This window comes from Gopherus flavomarginatus, chromosome 2 (genome assembly GCF_025201925.1).
Source record: "Gopherus flavomarginatus isolate rGopFla2 chromosome 2, rGopFla2.mat.asm, whole genome shotgun sequence".
Classification (NCBI taxonomy): domain Eukaryota; kingdom Metazoa; phylum Chordata; order Testudines; family Testudinidae; genus Gopherus; species Gopherus flavomarginatus.
This window is the reverse complement of record NC_066618.1, coordinates 272,698,865-272,716,418: the sequence shown is the minus strand read 5'-3', so window position 1 is coordinate 272,716,418 and position 17,554 is coordinate 272,698,865. Positions and strand designations below refer to the sequence as shown.

At 39.2% G+C, this 17,554-nt stretch overlaps 1 protein-coding gene across 4 annotated transcripts in view; it reads left to right on the top strand.

Annotated features, from left to right (window-relative positions):
• Nucleotides 1-17,554, top strand: part of CSMD3 (CUB and Sushi multiple domains 3) — a 1,198,342-nt gene that overhangs the window by 183,727 nt on the left and 997,061 nt on the right. For all 4 annotated transcript variants that reach the window (XM_050940462.1, XM_050940461.1, XM_050940464.1 and 1 more), the window contains exon 3: nucleotides 8,439-8,551. In XM_050940462.1, the coding sequence (XP_050796419.1) occupies nucleotides 8,439-8,551 (113 nt within the window). The remainder of the gene's footprint in view (nucleotides 1-8,438; nucleotides 8,552-17,554) is intronic.

Sequence of the window (17,554 nt, the reverse complement as noted above, 5' to 3'; positions counted from 1 at the left end):
AAAGAAACAATAAAAAAATTCTGCTTAAAAAAAATCCAAAACTTTTGAACCACCTCAGCTTGTGACCAAATGCCTGAGCTCATCCAGTCAGAGATCTTTCCAGGTTTCTGATATTCTGCTGGCTTCCTTGTCTCATATCTATCTCCATAACTTTGGGTTCATTTAGGTTAGAATATAAGAACAGCCATACTGGGTCAAACCAAAGGTCCATCCAGCCCAGTATCCTGTCTACCGACAATGGGCAATGCCAAGTGCCCCAGAGAGTAAACCTAACAGGTAATGATCAAGTGATCTCTCTCCTGCCATCCATCTCCACCCTCTGACAAACAGAGGCTAGGGACATCATTCCTTACCCATCCTGGCTAATAGCCATTAATGGACTTAACCTCCATGCATTTATCTGTTTCCTAGAGACAGGCTCCATGGGGTCCCTCACAAACTGGAGACGGTTACTGTGGGTTTGTCTTTAGTATAGCTTATGTATATACTCCACAAACTGAGCGTTTGAGCTTGTTCCAAATCTGAGATGAGCCTATGTTGTGAAAACTGAAATGCTCAAAATAGCACATGCATGTTAAATTACCAAGGGGTTCTCAAACTGAGGACTGGGACCCCTCAGGGGGTCACGAGGTTATTACTGGGGGTCGCGAGCTGTCAGCCTCCACCTCAAACCCTGCTTTGCCTCAAGCATTTATAATAGTGTTAAATATATAAAAAGTATTTTTAATTTATAAGCGTGGGGTCACACTCACAGGTTTGCTATGTGAAAGGGGGTCACCAGTACAAAAGTTTGAGAACCACTGAATAAACCTCTCTGGAGCCTCATGAAATGTAGGGGAGGGGTCTCCCTTGGTAGGGTTGGGAAGGATATTGCTCTTCTCATGTGATCCTTCCTCCAGTGGCTAATTTTAAATGAAGCTACCCTCCTCTGACATGAATCTCCCAATGGCACTGAAATTAAATGTAGACTATAATTTGGCATTTGAGAAGTGAAAGGGATTGTAACCCTAATGGAAAAGCTAACAGCTTGGCTCTTCTGCAAGCCTCAAACTGCTGAATGAGCTTTAGAGTAGGGAAGGCTGCACCTCCCAAACAGCCTGGCCCTACCCTCTATTTGACCTCTACCCACTTCCTGCCCCCCAACTGCCCTTCCCTCTCAGAATCCCCAACTCATCCTGCACCTTGCCCCCTCACTGTCTCCCAGAGACCCTCCACTACCACCCCAGGACCCCACCCCTGCTCCCTGTCCCCTGACTGCCCCAGTCCCTATCACTCCCCTGCTGAGTCCAGACAGACCCCCGGTACACCCCCCCCGTTCCTTGTCCCCTGACTGTCCCCGAGACTCCCTGCCCCTTAACCAACCCCAGCCTTGGCCCCTTACCCCTGGCTCCCCTCTCACCCGAAGCCTCAGCGCATCCAGGAGTTTCCCTTGACAGAGGCAGCCTGTCTCTGGTGGGACCTGAGCCCCACCTCGCTCAGAGCCGCGTGCTCAGGGGGCAGGGACTGTGAGCTCCAGGCTGAGTGGAGGGAGCTGAGCTCAGCGTGGAGCTCGCAGCCCAGCCCCCTGACCATGCAGCTCTGAGTGGGGTGGGGCTCAGGGGCCCCGCCGGAGCCACGCTGTAGCTGCCCCGGATGCTGCTGGACACGCTGAGGCTCCGGGAGAGGGGAGGAGATGGGGCCGGGGAGGGATCCTCAGCCATTTTCGTGGGGGCCTCTGCGGAGCCCGGGGCCTGGGGCAAATTGCCCCACTTGCCGCCCTCCCTCCCCAGGCAGCCCTGACTAGTTTCAGCCTTTTGTGAACACTGGGTCTTGACTGCTATGGTTTCTTGCTACAGGAGCCAGTGCTCCTGCTTGCTGCATCTCTACATGTACTTATGAGGTTTGAACACTGGTGACTCTAACCATTTCCTTGCACTATCATCCATCATCTTCTGCAAAAGTAGCAAGACCTTATCAAGAAAAAGCAGCCAAAATTCTTCAGAAAAATGAAATCACAAAGAGTTGAAACTATAGTGAAGCCTTCTTTGATACAAATGGAATGTGAGATATGAAATTTGATAAGCATGGGCTCAGAAAAACTGTGGATATGGGAGTTTTCACTATATTTAATACACAGTGGATATTGATGTTGGGAGACAAATTCTTATTTTGCATAAATATCCCATCTCAAGACTCACTTCTGCCATGTTAACTAATGTTGGCTGAGGATGGAATAGGTGCAGATAGCTGTTGTATTTTTTGTTTTGTTTTCAGATTTTTTTAAAAATTGGACCCACCAAGCCTGTATAACTGAGATTTTAGTATTGTTTGATGACCTGACTCCCTGTTTTCTCCTTGTGGATTGTTACACTTGCTTGTTATGCCTTGCTTTCAATGAAAGAGTAAGCTCTTTCAGGTAGGATCTGTGTATGTCTATGATTTTGTACAGCACCTAGCACAATGGAGCTCTGATCCTAACTGAGGTCTTTGTAACACAATACAAATAATCAGAAAATTGGTTAGATAATTAACATTCAAAGAAAGTTTCACATCAGTTGATTACTTTTATTATTCAAAGCAGTGTGCGTATTACTGCTTGGCTATGCCAAATGCTGTTACTAAGTGATCTGTTAAGAACATGTAATTGCATGTTTATAATCAAAATCCCTCATGAAGGTACTATGTAACTTAAAAGAGAGAGAGAGAGATAGCACATGATATCCATATAATTTCAAACTCTAGCAAGCCAATTAAACAATGAGAAGAAACAGGCAGCACATTTCTGAGTAGCTATTTGTGGTAATAAAAGGAAGAAGGGTGGAAGTAAAATTACTTAATCAGCCAGGACTAATCACTTCCTAAAGGACAGGAGTCACAAAAGGAATTATCTGCTTAGTGGCTGAACTCTGTGGGCACCTAAATTCATACAGTGCTTAAATTTTACAGTAAAAGTTTCCTAGGTACCTATGTTTCTACATCTGAACATGCACTGCAGCTCCACACCAGATGTCTGGATGGCTGAGTCACAAAGAGATAGGCATTCCTTTGCCAAATTCACTTGTGGGGCCTGATTCGGTAGATGTGCTCAGACACTGCCTACCAGATTAATGCCCTATAGGTGAGCTTGCACAAAACGGCCAAGAGCAGCAGCTCCTCATATTTTTTTTCAGTCCAGTGGTTGGGGTACTCACCTCAGATATAGTAGACCGCCAGCTCAAGTCTCCCCTACACCAAAGGGAGAGAAGGCGTTTCAACAGGATTCTGCCACCTCTGTGGTAAGTGCCCTAACCACTGGCTATTCTGAGGTGGGGCTCCTTCAGTCTCTCCTCTTGAAGCTGATCTGCTGTGGATAAATACAGAGTCATTGCAGCAGGGGGACTGGATCTTGGGGCACCCACCTTGCAGGTAAGTGCTCTAACCACCAGGCTACGCAGTCATTTTCATACTTGCTCTTTCTCTAGTCTGATGGCTTTTTAAAATGGATTTCTCCACAGTGGAAGAGCTTCAAAGGCAGAAAATGATGGAGTTCCCCATCACAATACTGTACAGCCCAGTAGTCAGGGCACTTACCTCAGAGGTGGCAGATCCCTGTTAAAATTCCTTTTCTCCCTCAGGTGGAGGAGGGACTTGGATTGGGATCTCCTGTATCCCAGGTGAGTCCCTAACTACTAGGCTAAAAGTTGAGAGAGCCCCAACCTCTTGCCAAAACAGCATAGTTGCCTAACACAAGGGAGGGTTTGCAGCTGAGAATTCCAAGCAGAGGCAAGTGCATCTCTGCAGCCCTGATTTAGGGGACTCTCTCTGAGAAAAGGGCTGGCCTAACACATGCCTCATTGACTAGCTTAGGCAAGGAGCCGCCTAGCATGTTGGTTTTGTGAACTCCATTCTAAGACACCTATCTCTTCCCATTGATTGTATAGGGAGCCTAGGTGCTGAACTCAGGCTTTGAGAATCCTAATGTTTTTCTAGGCACCTAAAAGATAGATGTCACAATGCTCAGCATCACCACCCCTAAATTACTTTGTGAATCTAGCCTGAAATGCATTGGGGATGTAATGCAAGCCTTATCGATTACTGCCCATCTAAACATGTATACGTACATGTACCCCTCATAACGTTAAAATAGGACAAATGTCCTAATTATGAACTACTACAACCTTTATTTACTGGACATTATAAACATGTAACTGAAATCACTGACTGTAGAAACAGGAGGCTCCAATTGTGCCATTTAATTTCAAAGTAAAGAATTATTTTCATTAGGAGTACTGGCTTGGGTTGTCTAGTTTTATATGGTTGGTAATACAGTTTGCAAGAGTGTGGCACTTATTGATTAGACAGTATATTTACTGTCTTATGGATGTGAATAAATTATAAATTAACATGAACTAATTGGCTTTTATTCATGCACATGTGCACACATTTGTTTGGCTGGTTATGGATATGCTTGGAGACCTAAACTCCTTTGAAGAATTTTTCTTTTTACCCTGGTCTCTTCCTATTGCTGAGTGCAGTCACTATAACATGAGGCAACACTAGTCTTGGCAAGCCAGTCAATTGACCAGTCAAATAATGTCAATTGGCCAACTATTATTTTACCATGGTCTTTTATTATCAGATATTCCAGAAAGAATGCCCTTAGGTAGGTGGTAGCCTACCTTTCTGAATGCATCATGGTACCATGTGTAAGAAAGCTACTTAAATTCTACTCTACTACATGCTGATGAGCCTTCTCGAGGTGAAATGATGAAATTGTTAAATGTTGAACATTTTGATTAGCTAGAATCTTTCTAGAACAAACATTGTATTTATGTATATCTTTAGTTGCATCAATACAGGCAACAGCTAACAAAGAAGATTAAACAAGTTAAAATACATGAACCCTGCCCCAGGGAGTTTACAATCTAAACTGACTAGACCAACCCCCCACTCCCCAAATTAACTCACAAGACAACGGGGGATGGAGAAAAGTATTCACAGTCACTAAACCTCCTCTCTCAACACAAACAGAAAAATTAAACCTCTGTCATCATCCATAAAGCCCCCTAACACCTCTGTTGTCATCAGCAAATCAAACAACCTACATTAAATACCCACGTAAACAAGCCCCCAGTTCCCTTCCACACACACCCAAATATTCCCATCCAAAAGATATCTCCAAAAAGACAATAAAAAGCAAGATGCTTGTAGAGTAGGTCTGCTGCCTACTTAGCATAAGTCCTTTAAAATTATTTTTTTCTTTTTATTTTATGTTTCTTTTATTTCTGTGTAACTTCTTGTCTTTTGTATCTCTTCAGTCTTGAATAACATTTTCATTAACATAAAAACCTAACATTGCTAAAAAAAGTTATTATTCAGTTCATTTTTTCAACTTCATGTAATTATTTTTTGCATTTTTCTAAGTTAAAATAACTCAGTAAAGTAACTTTTTAAAAATATAATTAGGTATAAGTATCTATCTAAGGCAAAGCCTTTCCATATAATGTCTTATTTTTCGTTACTGTTGTTACGGTTCTAATAAATTAGTACCTTAACCTATTTAACCATTTTTGACTTATGACAATATTTGACCAACGTTTGACTGGTCAATCAACCAATTATTTTTGGAAGGGTCAAATGCCCAGGCATAGGCAACGCTCCCTCATCACATGACTGTTAGTCCTATCATGACCAAAATTAGTGTGTGTTCCCTTCCTATTTTTGAGCTGTTTTAACGATGGATCCAGCCCAGGCAGAAGAAGATTAAAGAGGAAGTGTTCCTTGGGGGAAAATTGAATTGATTCTTTACCAAATTACAGTCACAGATGAAGCTGCAATCAAGACATCTCTAATTAAATGCCCTTCAGAATACAGAGTAGCTAGTCACCAGAGAACATTACAAAATTAACTGTAGTATCTAGAGTAGATAGCTCTCAACATCAGTATAACTGGTACACTTTGCAGAACTCATGGAGTAATGCCTTAAGGTTAAAAAAAAAATCACATTACTGATATCCTACCTATACTTATTACATAGTACAATTTGTGAAAAATAGAGAAGAACGTTCAGTAACCTCAAACCCTGACTTTTAGCATTCTAGACTTTCCATCAATTTCAAGCTTCCGCTTATAAGAATGGAATTACTGATAATAATTAAACTCTACATATTTCACATTTTATGAGTAAGAGTGTGACTGAATTTCTATACTAGCAGCAGAAAATGTATTAGTTATTGAGACACCATGGTATTTGCACTACTTCAATCAAAACCAAACTGAAATTGCTATGATGTGAGGTTTTTCATATCTTTTTTTCCTTCAGGAAACAAAATCCACACCTTCATTAATAATTCATGGTTTTTTTCCTTAAAAAAATCACAATATCTTTTTTCTCACTTTTGTAATGGAAAGAATGCTCAATAGCTGTGTTTCCGGTCAGCAATCTACTGGCTCCTGATACACATCTTTTATCGATCCAGCAAGATCATCTCTCCACATTATTTGCTGTTTTCTTCTTTAGTATTTCTGAAGAACGAAAGTTATGAAATAGTTTAAAATATCTCTAGTTAGAGGAAAAGAAGCCTCCACATACATCAGATTTAAGAATAGGAGATTTAAGGATATTTAGTTTGCCGTTCTCCTACAATGAGCTCTGGATCTGTTCCTGGGCGGCACTGCACAACCCTGATAGGGATTGAGAGATCTCAGTGCCCATCATTTGCAATGTGCATTTAGTTATTAGGTTGAGAGTCTTTTTGTTTTAGTTTTGCTGTGTTATATTGCATACATTTTCCCAGAAACACGGTGGACATTAGAAAAAATGAGGGAAAATGTCCCCCAGTGAAATGGAAAGAGAGAAAAAAAACCTATATTTATACAAAATAATAATATGTCAGCCATAAAACCACAAAAGCAATGAAATTCTAAGTTGAGACTTAAAGCAAACTATTAGTTTATCATTATTTTCAAATAAAAAGTCTGAGTTGACAGAAAATTTACACTGTAACTTTGAGATCGGTAATGTCAAGCTTTGTTAGGTGAGTGAATTCTAGAGCAGAGCCCTTTGCCCCTCCCATACAAAATGCCCTGCTGGCAGCTCCCAGACAGTTCCTGAGGGATTCTGATGAGAACATACTGGCTGATCTTGTCTGCTGTGGAAGTGATTTCAGAGGAAGGAATTCTCTCAAGTAACTAGGATCCAAATTATAATGCACTTTAGAAGAGATCAGTTTCCATATTTGAATTGTACCTGCACCTATAAGAAGTAGGTAGCTAATTCAATCTGTGGAGTATTTGCATAACTTGCTCCTTCAGTTCCATCCATTAAGTGGTTAGGCTGCAAATGCTGCTCCAGGGGAAGAAGCTGAATATTTTTTCAAGGGCAGCGCCCTATAGGAAGTATTACACTTTTAGGAAGCCACTAGTACATTGATTTACAGGCAAAGTCAATACCAAAGAGAAATTCTACAGTTGTCACTCCAAGCACAGATGAAAACAGATACTTTTAGCTGCTGAAGCCACCTCTATCTGGAGAAATTGTGGGTCCAACTGTAACCTCAGTACTGCAAACTTCACGGATGAATACTGAGCATGTGTCCTCAACCATGTCCATCGAATTCCCTAACTAATTTCGTCAGCCAGCCAACATCACTTTTGTCCTTTGTAATTTCAGTCTTGGTGAAGTTACTCTACTATAAATCCCAGTATCAACGAGGCACTTGGAAAGCAAGATGCTGCAACTCCTGAGTCAGATGAAATGGAGATACTGGACTGAATGTCAAACTGTCTTCCACAGCTGCCTGTTGTGTATATATGAGGATCTGACAACAAACAAACAAACCCAAAAACCACCACAGCTGGAAAACCCTGCAAGAGAGCTTTTCGAGTGGATGAGTAATTACTCAACAATACCCTCTGGGATCTCTCTGTGAATTAAAAACAAAACCATCTGAGCAATTCTTCCCACGATTACTAGCCACTATAGTAGACTTAAGAAAAACACTTCTGTGAGGTTAAGATACATAGTGTAAATTATCCTAACATCCCACATTTAAGTGAACTGTGATCCCTTCTTTTACTATGTGTAAAATTATGCTGCGTAAAACTCTGTGAACAAAAAACCATCTAACATAAGATCTCACATAACTATCTATAAAATACATAAAGTAAAAAATACCGGGAGAGATCCTTAGCTGCTGTAAATCTGGCATGTCTGTGTAGTTTCTACAGTATTAATGTCCTTCTTTATGTACAATCTTCCTGAGCTGACCTACCTCACCTGTGCTAGGCTACATAAATGCCAGTTGGACAGCTTTATTATGAGATTTTAGAAAACCAATTTCACAAATAATATATACTGTATATTCTACTCTTTTATATAGATTGTCTTATGATGGAAATTTGTAGTGAGCAATAAGTTTGAAACAAGAACAGTTGCATTTTTATAGACAATTAACCATGAGGTATGCTTATATTTTTAGGTTAACAGGATTTCATCTTCCTCCACCTGTGACAAGTACGAAGTCTGTGTTTTCAGTGCGTTTGACAAGTGACTTTGCAGTTAGTGCCCATGGGTTTAAAGTATACTATGAAGGTAAGAGAACATGATTAACACTCTTCTTAACAACAAGCCTTGAAAGCTTTACCTCATCCGTATATATAGCAGGGCTCAAATGTGACATTTTGCTAGTTGAACTGAACCAGGTACATTATTGAAAGGTTTAAAATATTTCAATAACCTTTCAATTAGATGCCAGGATCTGTCATAAAAATCAAAGGTTTTAAATACTCCAAAATAAATTCCTTATCTTGCCCCAAAACTGATTGATTTCCCACATTGTTTTTCAACCTGTCTCACTGTCTGATAGTTGTGGCATTAACATTTTGGAAAAAGTATTACATGCACTTTTAATGACTATAATTTTTAGTATTTTCAAAGTTTGTTAGTCCACAAAATATCAAGTATTAAAGGTTTGCTGATCCTAGCTGAATATTTATTTGTGTACCATACGCAAGAAAATGTATAGTAACTAAAGGCAAGATTCTGGCATCCATACAAACATTGAGTACCGTCATGTTCCGCAAAAAGTCATCTTGAAATCAATTATGCACAATGAAAAGAGGTTAGCCGTGACTTTTTCCCCATCTGCTTTTCAGTACATGAAGAAGGGTAATCGAGGACACAAGTTTACTCTCTAAGTGTTTCCTGGGCCCTTGGAGCAGAACCAAAGTTCCTGGTTTTACTGTTTATATAGGAGAGGTGATGGTTAAGATCTGACCTGCTATCAGTGCTGCCGTCAAGAGTCATTGTTGGGGTCTTCTGAGGGTTCAATATGTGTGTAGGTATCAGCTTGAATGGATTGATGTGCAATCTTCCTTAATCAAAGGACTATGTTTGTTACATAGGTTCAAAGAGAACTCCTTTATAATCAACCTCATATTTAGGTTGTCTTTGCATAATATGAATACTCTGGCCTGACAGATGGTTTGGCCATCACCTTCTATATTTCAAAGCAGTGATTGTGCACTCTTGTTTGTGCACAAAATCAGGTCTATTTCCTTGTGAATTCCAAGAGTAATAAATCCTAGGGATCTGTGGTCTCTTTTTATTGGTGCTGACACATAGTTGATCTCTTTTTGTCATAAACAGATGGTTAAGGGTTAATGTCTCTTTTACCTGTAAAGGGTTAAGAAGCTCAGTAACCTGGCTGACACCTGACCAGAGGACCAATAGGGGGACAAGACACTTTCAAATCTTGGTGGAGGGAAGTCTTTGTTTGTGCTTTTTATGTTGTTCGTTGTTCGCTCTTGGGGCTAAGAGGGACCAGATGTACACCCAGGCTTTCGTAATCTTTCTGAATCAGTCTTTCATGTTTCAAAATTGTAAGTAATAGCCAGGCAAGGCGGATTAGTCTTATGTTTGTTTTCTTAACTTGTAAATGTGTCTTTTTGCTGGAAGGTTTTTTACCTCTGTTTGCTGTAACTTTGAATCTAAGGCTAGCGGGGGAGTCCCTTTGGTCTATATGAATCTGAATACCCTGTAAAGCATTTTCCATCCTGATTTTACAGAGATAATTTTTACTTTTTTTCTTTCTTTAATTAAAAGCTTTCTTTTAAAGAACTTGATTGATTTTTCCTTGTTTTAAAATCCAAGGAATTGAGTCTGAACTCATCAGGGATTGGTGGGGGGAAAGGAGCAGGGATGGTTAATTCCTCCTTGTTTTGAGATCCAAGGAGTTTGGATCGGTGTGAAGCCTCTCAAGGCAACCCAGGGAGGGGAAGATCTGGGGGGAAAAGGAGGGGGATGGTTAATGTCTCCTTGTTTCAAGACTCAAGGGGTTTGGGTCTGGGTTCCCCAGGGAAGGTTTTGGGGGAACAGAAAGTGTGCCAGACACTAAATTCTGGCTGGTGGCAGCGTACCAGATTTAAGCTAGTAATTAAGCTTAAAAGTGTTCATGCAGGTCCCCACTTTTTGTACCCTAAAGTTCAAAGTGGGGGAAAAACATTGACACTTCTAGTTAGGGTGTCTATCAGCGAACCAATAGCTATAAAATATTGAAGAAGGTCACATCTCTGAGTTTTATCCTCCTTGTTCTTGTGGATCACTCTGATTTTATCTATGGGAGTTTAAGCAGCTGAGATACAGTTTGGGGAGGCAGTGATTAGGAAGATGCCTGGAGGCTCATCTTCTGCACAGAGGACTTATGTAGGCATATAGAACACCTATGACTGTTGCCAAGCAAAGTTACTTGTCTTCAGCCACAGACACTGCTAGGAACTGTTTACTTGAATACTGCAAGATACTATGCAGTTCGAATACTAATTCACAAAAATAGTTATCCCTAAATCACATAGTTAATTAAACAAGGAAATTAAAAAAGGTTATTTGCAAGTTTGAGACCTGTTTTGTAGTTTCTGGTTGTTTTGAACATGTCTAATTACTTTGTTTATTCTGCAATTATTTTCTAGTTCACATACAACAGGATAATTTACAGAACTGAAATTGTAGCTATAGTGTAACAAATTATATGTGGAATGGATTACAGACATTTTTTACTCTATTGTCAATTGTAACACGTGTTTGGTGGTGATTTTTGTCCAGCAATATCTTATCTGGAAATGTGTTAAATTATAAATATTCAAAGTATAATATATAATTTCTTCTTTCATATTTGGAAAATTTATGGTATTTTTTCTGTTGCTTTGATTGTATAATGTTGAAAGATTCCAGGGACTTTCAAGGTCTAAATAGTACTTTCTGCACTTCTATAAGGAGTCCTTTAGGTATTTCATACTATATTTAAAAAATGTTGGGGGCTTCTGTTTGGTTGGCTGGTTTTTGTTTGTTTGTAAATATTCTCAAAAATCCAGTCATGGGGGAAAAAAGAAAGAAAACAAAACAAAACCAGCATCACAACAACAATACAATCTCAAACATTTCTTATCAGGGTAAAAAAAAATTGCTCTATACACATAAAACCAGATTATTTGGGCTCTGAGCAGATGGGGAGCTGAAGTTAACACTCTTCAACAGCAGCCACTGTCCCTCTGCTTTGGTTGCATGGTGTACTGGAACCACTGGATCTGTATAAACTTGCATGTGTGTGGCCCATTCTCAGGTACACAATGGCCCTGATCCTGCACTATTAAAATTAATGAGACCTTTGCTATTGACTTCAGTGAGCTGTGGATCAAGCCTAAAATGTGCAAGGTTGTACAGGAAAACCTGTGTGGCTGGTCAGCTGGCAGACTCCTCACACAGCTTCAATCCCAGGCTTAAGCAGCGCTCTAAGTTTCAATAGGACTTGAACTCCTCAGTCATGTAGAAACTTTAGAAAATTTCACCCTGTGTCAATATAACCACTGTTTCTTGTAATGAACTAATTAAAACTCTTCTAGTTAATGACACTTGGGCCCTGATTCAGCCAGACATGTAAGCATGAGCTGAAAGTTAAACAAACACGTGCTTTGCTGAATCTGGTCTCAAGTGTTTTACTGTATTCTTCCAAAAGAATGACATGAGACTGCATTGTCTAAAAATCCAAACTTGTAATGCAGACAGAGATCCCTCACCCTCCCTCCCTGCCCCACAGCAGTGCCTGCCTCCCCTAGAACTGGTGGTAGGCAGTATAATCCCACACAACACCACTTATTTCAATTCCCATTCCCCTGCCTAGCTTGGCTCTCAAACTGCACTCCCCTGCAACCCAGCTGATGGAAGAGGGGATGACTATTAGATTACGTTCATTTGATGTCTTACTCCTTGGCATTAGAGAAAAGTTTTATTTAAATAAGATTCCATATCAGTAGACTCCAATATTTTACCTTTGCTCTTCATGAACATATGCAACCCTGTAACTAATATTTTCAAAAGGGTGTATCTCTATCTAGCATCCTAAGTCCATATGTAGACACCTGATGTGGCCCAATTTTCAAAAGTGCCAAGCTCCCAGCAGTTCCTATTGATCTTTAACATAGCTGCAAGTTGTTCAGTGCCTCTGAAAATCAGACAATTTATTTAGGTGTCTGACTGTGCAGTTAAAATTTGAAACCTGAGATTAAAAAAAAAGAGTGGCACATCACTGAAAACATGAAATAAAGGTAGAAATTGGTAGCTTGCAAGGGAGGGGGACTGAATATTGTTGAACTATTTATCTAAATGAATTTGTGTTTGAAAGAGTAAGTTGTTGACTGAGTTATGTTAAATGTCATTCAGCCTTGTCTCATATGAATTACAGGACTCATTCCATTTTTTAAAAATAGAAAATGGAGAAGGAAGAATTACCATCTCTCAAACCATGATCAACTCTGCAGTAATTTCTCACTGACATATTTTCAGACATATTCTCTCAGGTATAGATTGTGGCAAATTGCAGTACTGTTATGCTGGGTCTCACGCTTTCTCTTCTTTGGGGAAGGTTCAGGGCACCATTGCTTACATCTGAACCAGTATTTTAATTAGCCTACTAGTGTCCTTGAGGAGGGGAGTGGAGAGGGAGGGACCTGGGCCTGCCCTCTTCTCCAGATCCTAACTCAGGGGCCCTGAGGTTTGTGGTGACCCACTTGAACTAGCAGTTCCTTCCCCTGGGCTACTTCCCTCTCCTGCCCTTCAGCTTGTGAAGGAGCTTCTTGCCCTACTTCTACACAAGCCAGGTGCCCCTTACCTAGGGTTTCTTTTGGATTTCTCAGCCCACCACAGCACTCCTCCAAACTTTCCTTTTGTCTCTCTTCAAAACTATTCTCTTCTCCAACTCCTTCAAACTGCTCTCTGCTCCAAACAAACTTTTCTGCTCCAACTCCCACACTGTCTGACTGAAGCTGGGGGGGAGGGGGTTATCACATCACTGACTGCCGGTGCTCTAATTGGCTTCAGGTGTTCTAATTGGCTTCAGGTGCTGTAGTTAATCTATAGCAAACCTTCCTCTCCTTGCAAGGAATAAGGCTCCCTGCTAACACTCTCCTGCTGCCCTCTGGCCATGCTATATCACAAGATATATGACTGTATGGAAAGCATGGTTGTGCAGTAACTAAACATTTATTTGTGGCTCATCTGAGACATGACCAGAAATTCCCAAGTAGCTGAAAATCTAAGTGAGCTATGAATCTCCTCTGGACTTACTCGAGAATGACCTATAGGTATTGTATTAATTTCTCTGTTCCCTTTTTGAGACTAAACATGGAAAAGGAAACACATAGAATTACAATTAGAGCACTGAAGAAAGATTTTGCCAACCTATTTCATTCAGCAATCCAATTCTATATATGTTTTCAATTTGATTTTTAAGAATAAAACAAAGAATAGAAATAGACAACTTAATTACAATTAAATATGCTTTAAAACTTCACTCGTTGGACAATATCATTGAAAAATTAACATCCTAGCCAATAAGAACAGAAAACTTCATACTATAGCTGGGGGAACTTTTTTTTAGATGAATAGTTTATTAGTTGAAAAATGCAGTTTCGCATCAACAAAAAGTATTCACAAATCAGGGTAAAATTAGGCAAATAGTTTTGGACAAAAAAATTAAAAGAAGAAAAATATTCAAAAAAGTACAAATGTTCAGTTTAGCATTTTTGAGTTTAAACATTTCAACTTTTCTTTTTGAAATGTTTCATTTAGAAAATTAGCTATATTTAATTCAAAAGGTGGGGAGAAAACACCTCTAAATGAAATGAAATGTTTTGTTTTGGGTTGAGTGAAATGTTTTAGTCCAACTGATTTTTTTTTTTCAGTTTTTCATTTTGGCAAGAAAATACAAAAAAATTCTCTTTCAGGTCATCCTGAATCAAACATTTTTCTAGATTTTTTTCTCTGCTTCAGACACCAAACCAAAAACACAATTATTTTTCAAGTCTACTTCCTTACCCTCAGATTAGCAGATGGAGTTGGTGATGCAACACAATTAGAATCAGAGGATATCACTGGTTTTGTTTGAATGGAAGAAGATGAGTTAGTCATCCAGGCCCTGAGATACAGAAGGAAGATGACAATCTGAGTTCAGTGGATGTACCACTATTGTATTTGTAGGCAATCTGTGAATGAGTTGGTCCTCAATTCTGGTTCTTGCCATTCTTCCATGTTCACACACGTGGGTAAGATCAATTTCTCCAGCATTTGAGAGAGAACACATTTGTAGTACAGACAAAGTAACCTAGAAGAAAGGAGTATCTATAAAATAATTTGCAAGGCTGTAAATGAGACAAACTGAAAAGCGCTGCTCCAAAGAAGAGGAAGACATGACAGTTGGTTCAAGTAAATTAAGTAGGAGAAATATTGAGTCATGAGCTTTGCCAGCAGCAAAATATTAGTTTCTTTTTCTCACTGAATGCTGGCTTATTTGCATTGGCTGGTGCACTGTGGTTATGGAGGCAAGACTCTGCTATCTCTCCATGCCCACCTGCTCTGGGAAGGGAGTATGTTAGTCCACAGCTCCCCTTGTTCCAAAACCCCTGCTCCCAATATCTAGGTAATTACACAGGGGTGTGGGTGGGCATGTGGTAGGGTGAAAATTCATAAGTCTTTTTAAATCCCCTGAATGAGCACTTATTCCAAGCCACAATCTATCCCTGACAGCCACTTTTATATTAGTCTTGGTGAGATTAGTTTATTTTTGGAATAAAACAAAATCCACTTTGATTCATGTTTCTATTTTCTGTTGTCCTGTGGTAAATAATGCAGCTTATTCACTGTGTGCATGCAGGAGAGAGATACAGCTGCTACGAAAGAAAGGGAGATAGCAGCTTGTAGCACACAGCAGGGGCCTCATGAGTCTAGTTGTGTTTGAATAATGTGTTCTTTTGCTTTTACTGGACTATTTTATAGCTATTAAGCAGGTAACTGGTCCAGTTAAGGTTGCTGACTTCATTAATGAACATTGGGGTAAAAAGTGCAGTATCTGAACAAGAACAGGAGAGGGGGAGGAGAGGTCAAGGGAATAGTCAAAGCATTTTCCAGCCCATATAGGAGTTGGCTAGTAAAGATTACTAAATATGCATAAATCTTCTAATGATGTAAATAATATGAATGTAATAGATATAGGAAAGAAAGCCCCATTATATTTTATCTAGCAATTTTTACTCAAGGTAAATGCATATCAGAAACCTTGTTTTTGAGTCTCATTGATCCTGAAACACTTTGAAATGGAAAAGGAAAGAGGATTTTGATGTAGGATTCTATAGAATTCTAGGGTCCCTGGAGATGGTTTATAGACATTTTACAACACTGTTCTGAATTCTCCAATAGATTTTCTTTGTATTGTAATTGTTCTTGGACAATGAAAATAAAAGAATAACTTTAGTGTATAAATTAAAATTTAAATTGTAGTAATCTAATAATTATGCTGAAAGATTCTGCAGAGGAAGTTGAGAGCCATGGTAAAAAATTAAAGGTTATCTAAGATTTTCTTTATAATGAGTACTGGGAAAAAACAGACACTCTGGATTACTAAATTATGGATTCCACTTAGTGACTTTTGGAAGCCTTCATGCACTTCTTACAGCATTGTTATGAAGAATCTGTAGCTGATGTAATGAATTACTGGAGCATATAAATCAAACAATATTGGTCTAATTAAAATGTGTCGGAATATGAGTGCTAAATATAATTTTGGCAGTTGGCAAACAAGTAAAATATGTGAACAAATGGGAATGAACTATTTTTAGATTGCCTTCATGTCAGAACTCAGAAATGTAGCTAAAGATGAAATACAAGCTTGACTACACAAGACATTTTAGACTGCTGACAATGCTGACATCATCATCGCTGCCAAAGTTTATCAAAGGTTAAAGGTTTATTACAGGAAGTAAATACTCTTGTAAGAGAATAGTCTGATAAGTCAATGGGTTTCTACATAAGGGTGCATCCAGTCATTTGATTGTAGGACAGAGGCCTTAAAAACCATTTTTAAGTATGGGCTATATTCTGAAGGCCATACATAATTTTTATTCAGTCCTTGCTGCAACAGCAGGTCTGGTGGCTTGGAGACAATTGAAGTCTATGGGAGTTTTGCCTGAACAAGTGCTTAGTAAAAGCTTAATTGATGAGATACTCATTAAACTTGCTTAATTTTGCCGGATAAGAAGCTGTGGAATTTCGCTTTCTGTTTAGATAGTAAACAGTAATACAACTATAAACAAATTATATTTGCATATAAATCGTAGGGCTCCAGAAAACTCTTCACTGGAGATTCTAACTGTTCAAAACTGTTCAAGACTCACTAAATATGCAAGCTCAGCTCCCTCCGTCTTCTGAAGGTGAAATTTAAAGACTAGATTCTTTTTGAGATCTGTTTCCTTTGCATCTGTCAGGAAGCAAAAAGCAAAAGGTTTGGAAACTATCTGCAAAATCACCATTGGCTTCAATGTCAGGGTAACTTGGTGAATTTCTATTTCTTGTGTTAATGCAGGTCAGACTACATGATCAAACGGTTCACTTTCATCTTAAAATCTATGAATTATGAACAGAGAATTGCCCTGGTGTAAGTGTGCCAACTCGAGGCCCTACTCTGCCACCCCTAAACTCTTAACCCAGGGAATTGGAGAATGTTTGTCTGGGGCAAGCAGAAAGGAAGCATAACAAACTTCAATTACACTGTATCTATTCACTACTGGCAAAAGGTCCATTAAGGATGCTCTGTAGTTCTACACTCCAGCGAAATCAGTGTATAGGGGAAATTCATAAGATCAACTGCAGCTGTGTTTTTTTAAGAGACGCTTTGGTAATTAAAAAGGAATTCACAAAACTATCAAAAACTGTATATAAGAAACAGGAAAAGTAAATGGTTAAGCAAGAAATCAAGCCATTAGGCCAGGTTCTGAATTCACATATACTTCACAGAGGTAAATGGAATTACAATTTTATGCTATTATAAGTGGTATCAGAAATTTTCTGTGCCTTTTACAGTATTAAAGATACTGCAGGATCAATCCAAACAAAAAAATAATACAAAACCCTCTGGTTAAAGGTTGTGAAATAACTAAAATGCTTTTCCCAATACAAGTATATTAATTACAAAACAATTTTCTTTTCTAGATAAAATACACTGGTGCTTGCCACATATGATGCATTCAGAATAAGTCTGTGACAAACATTGTT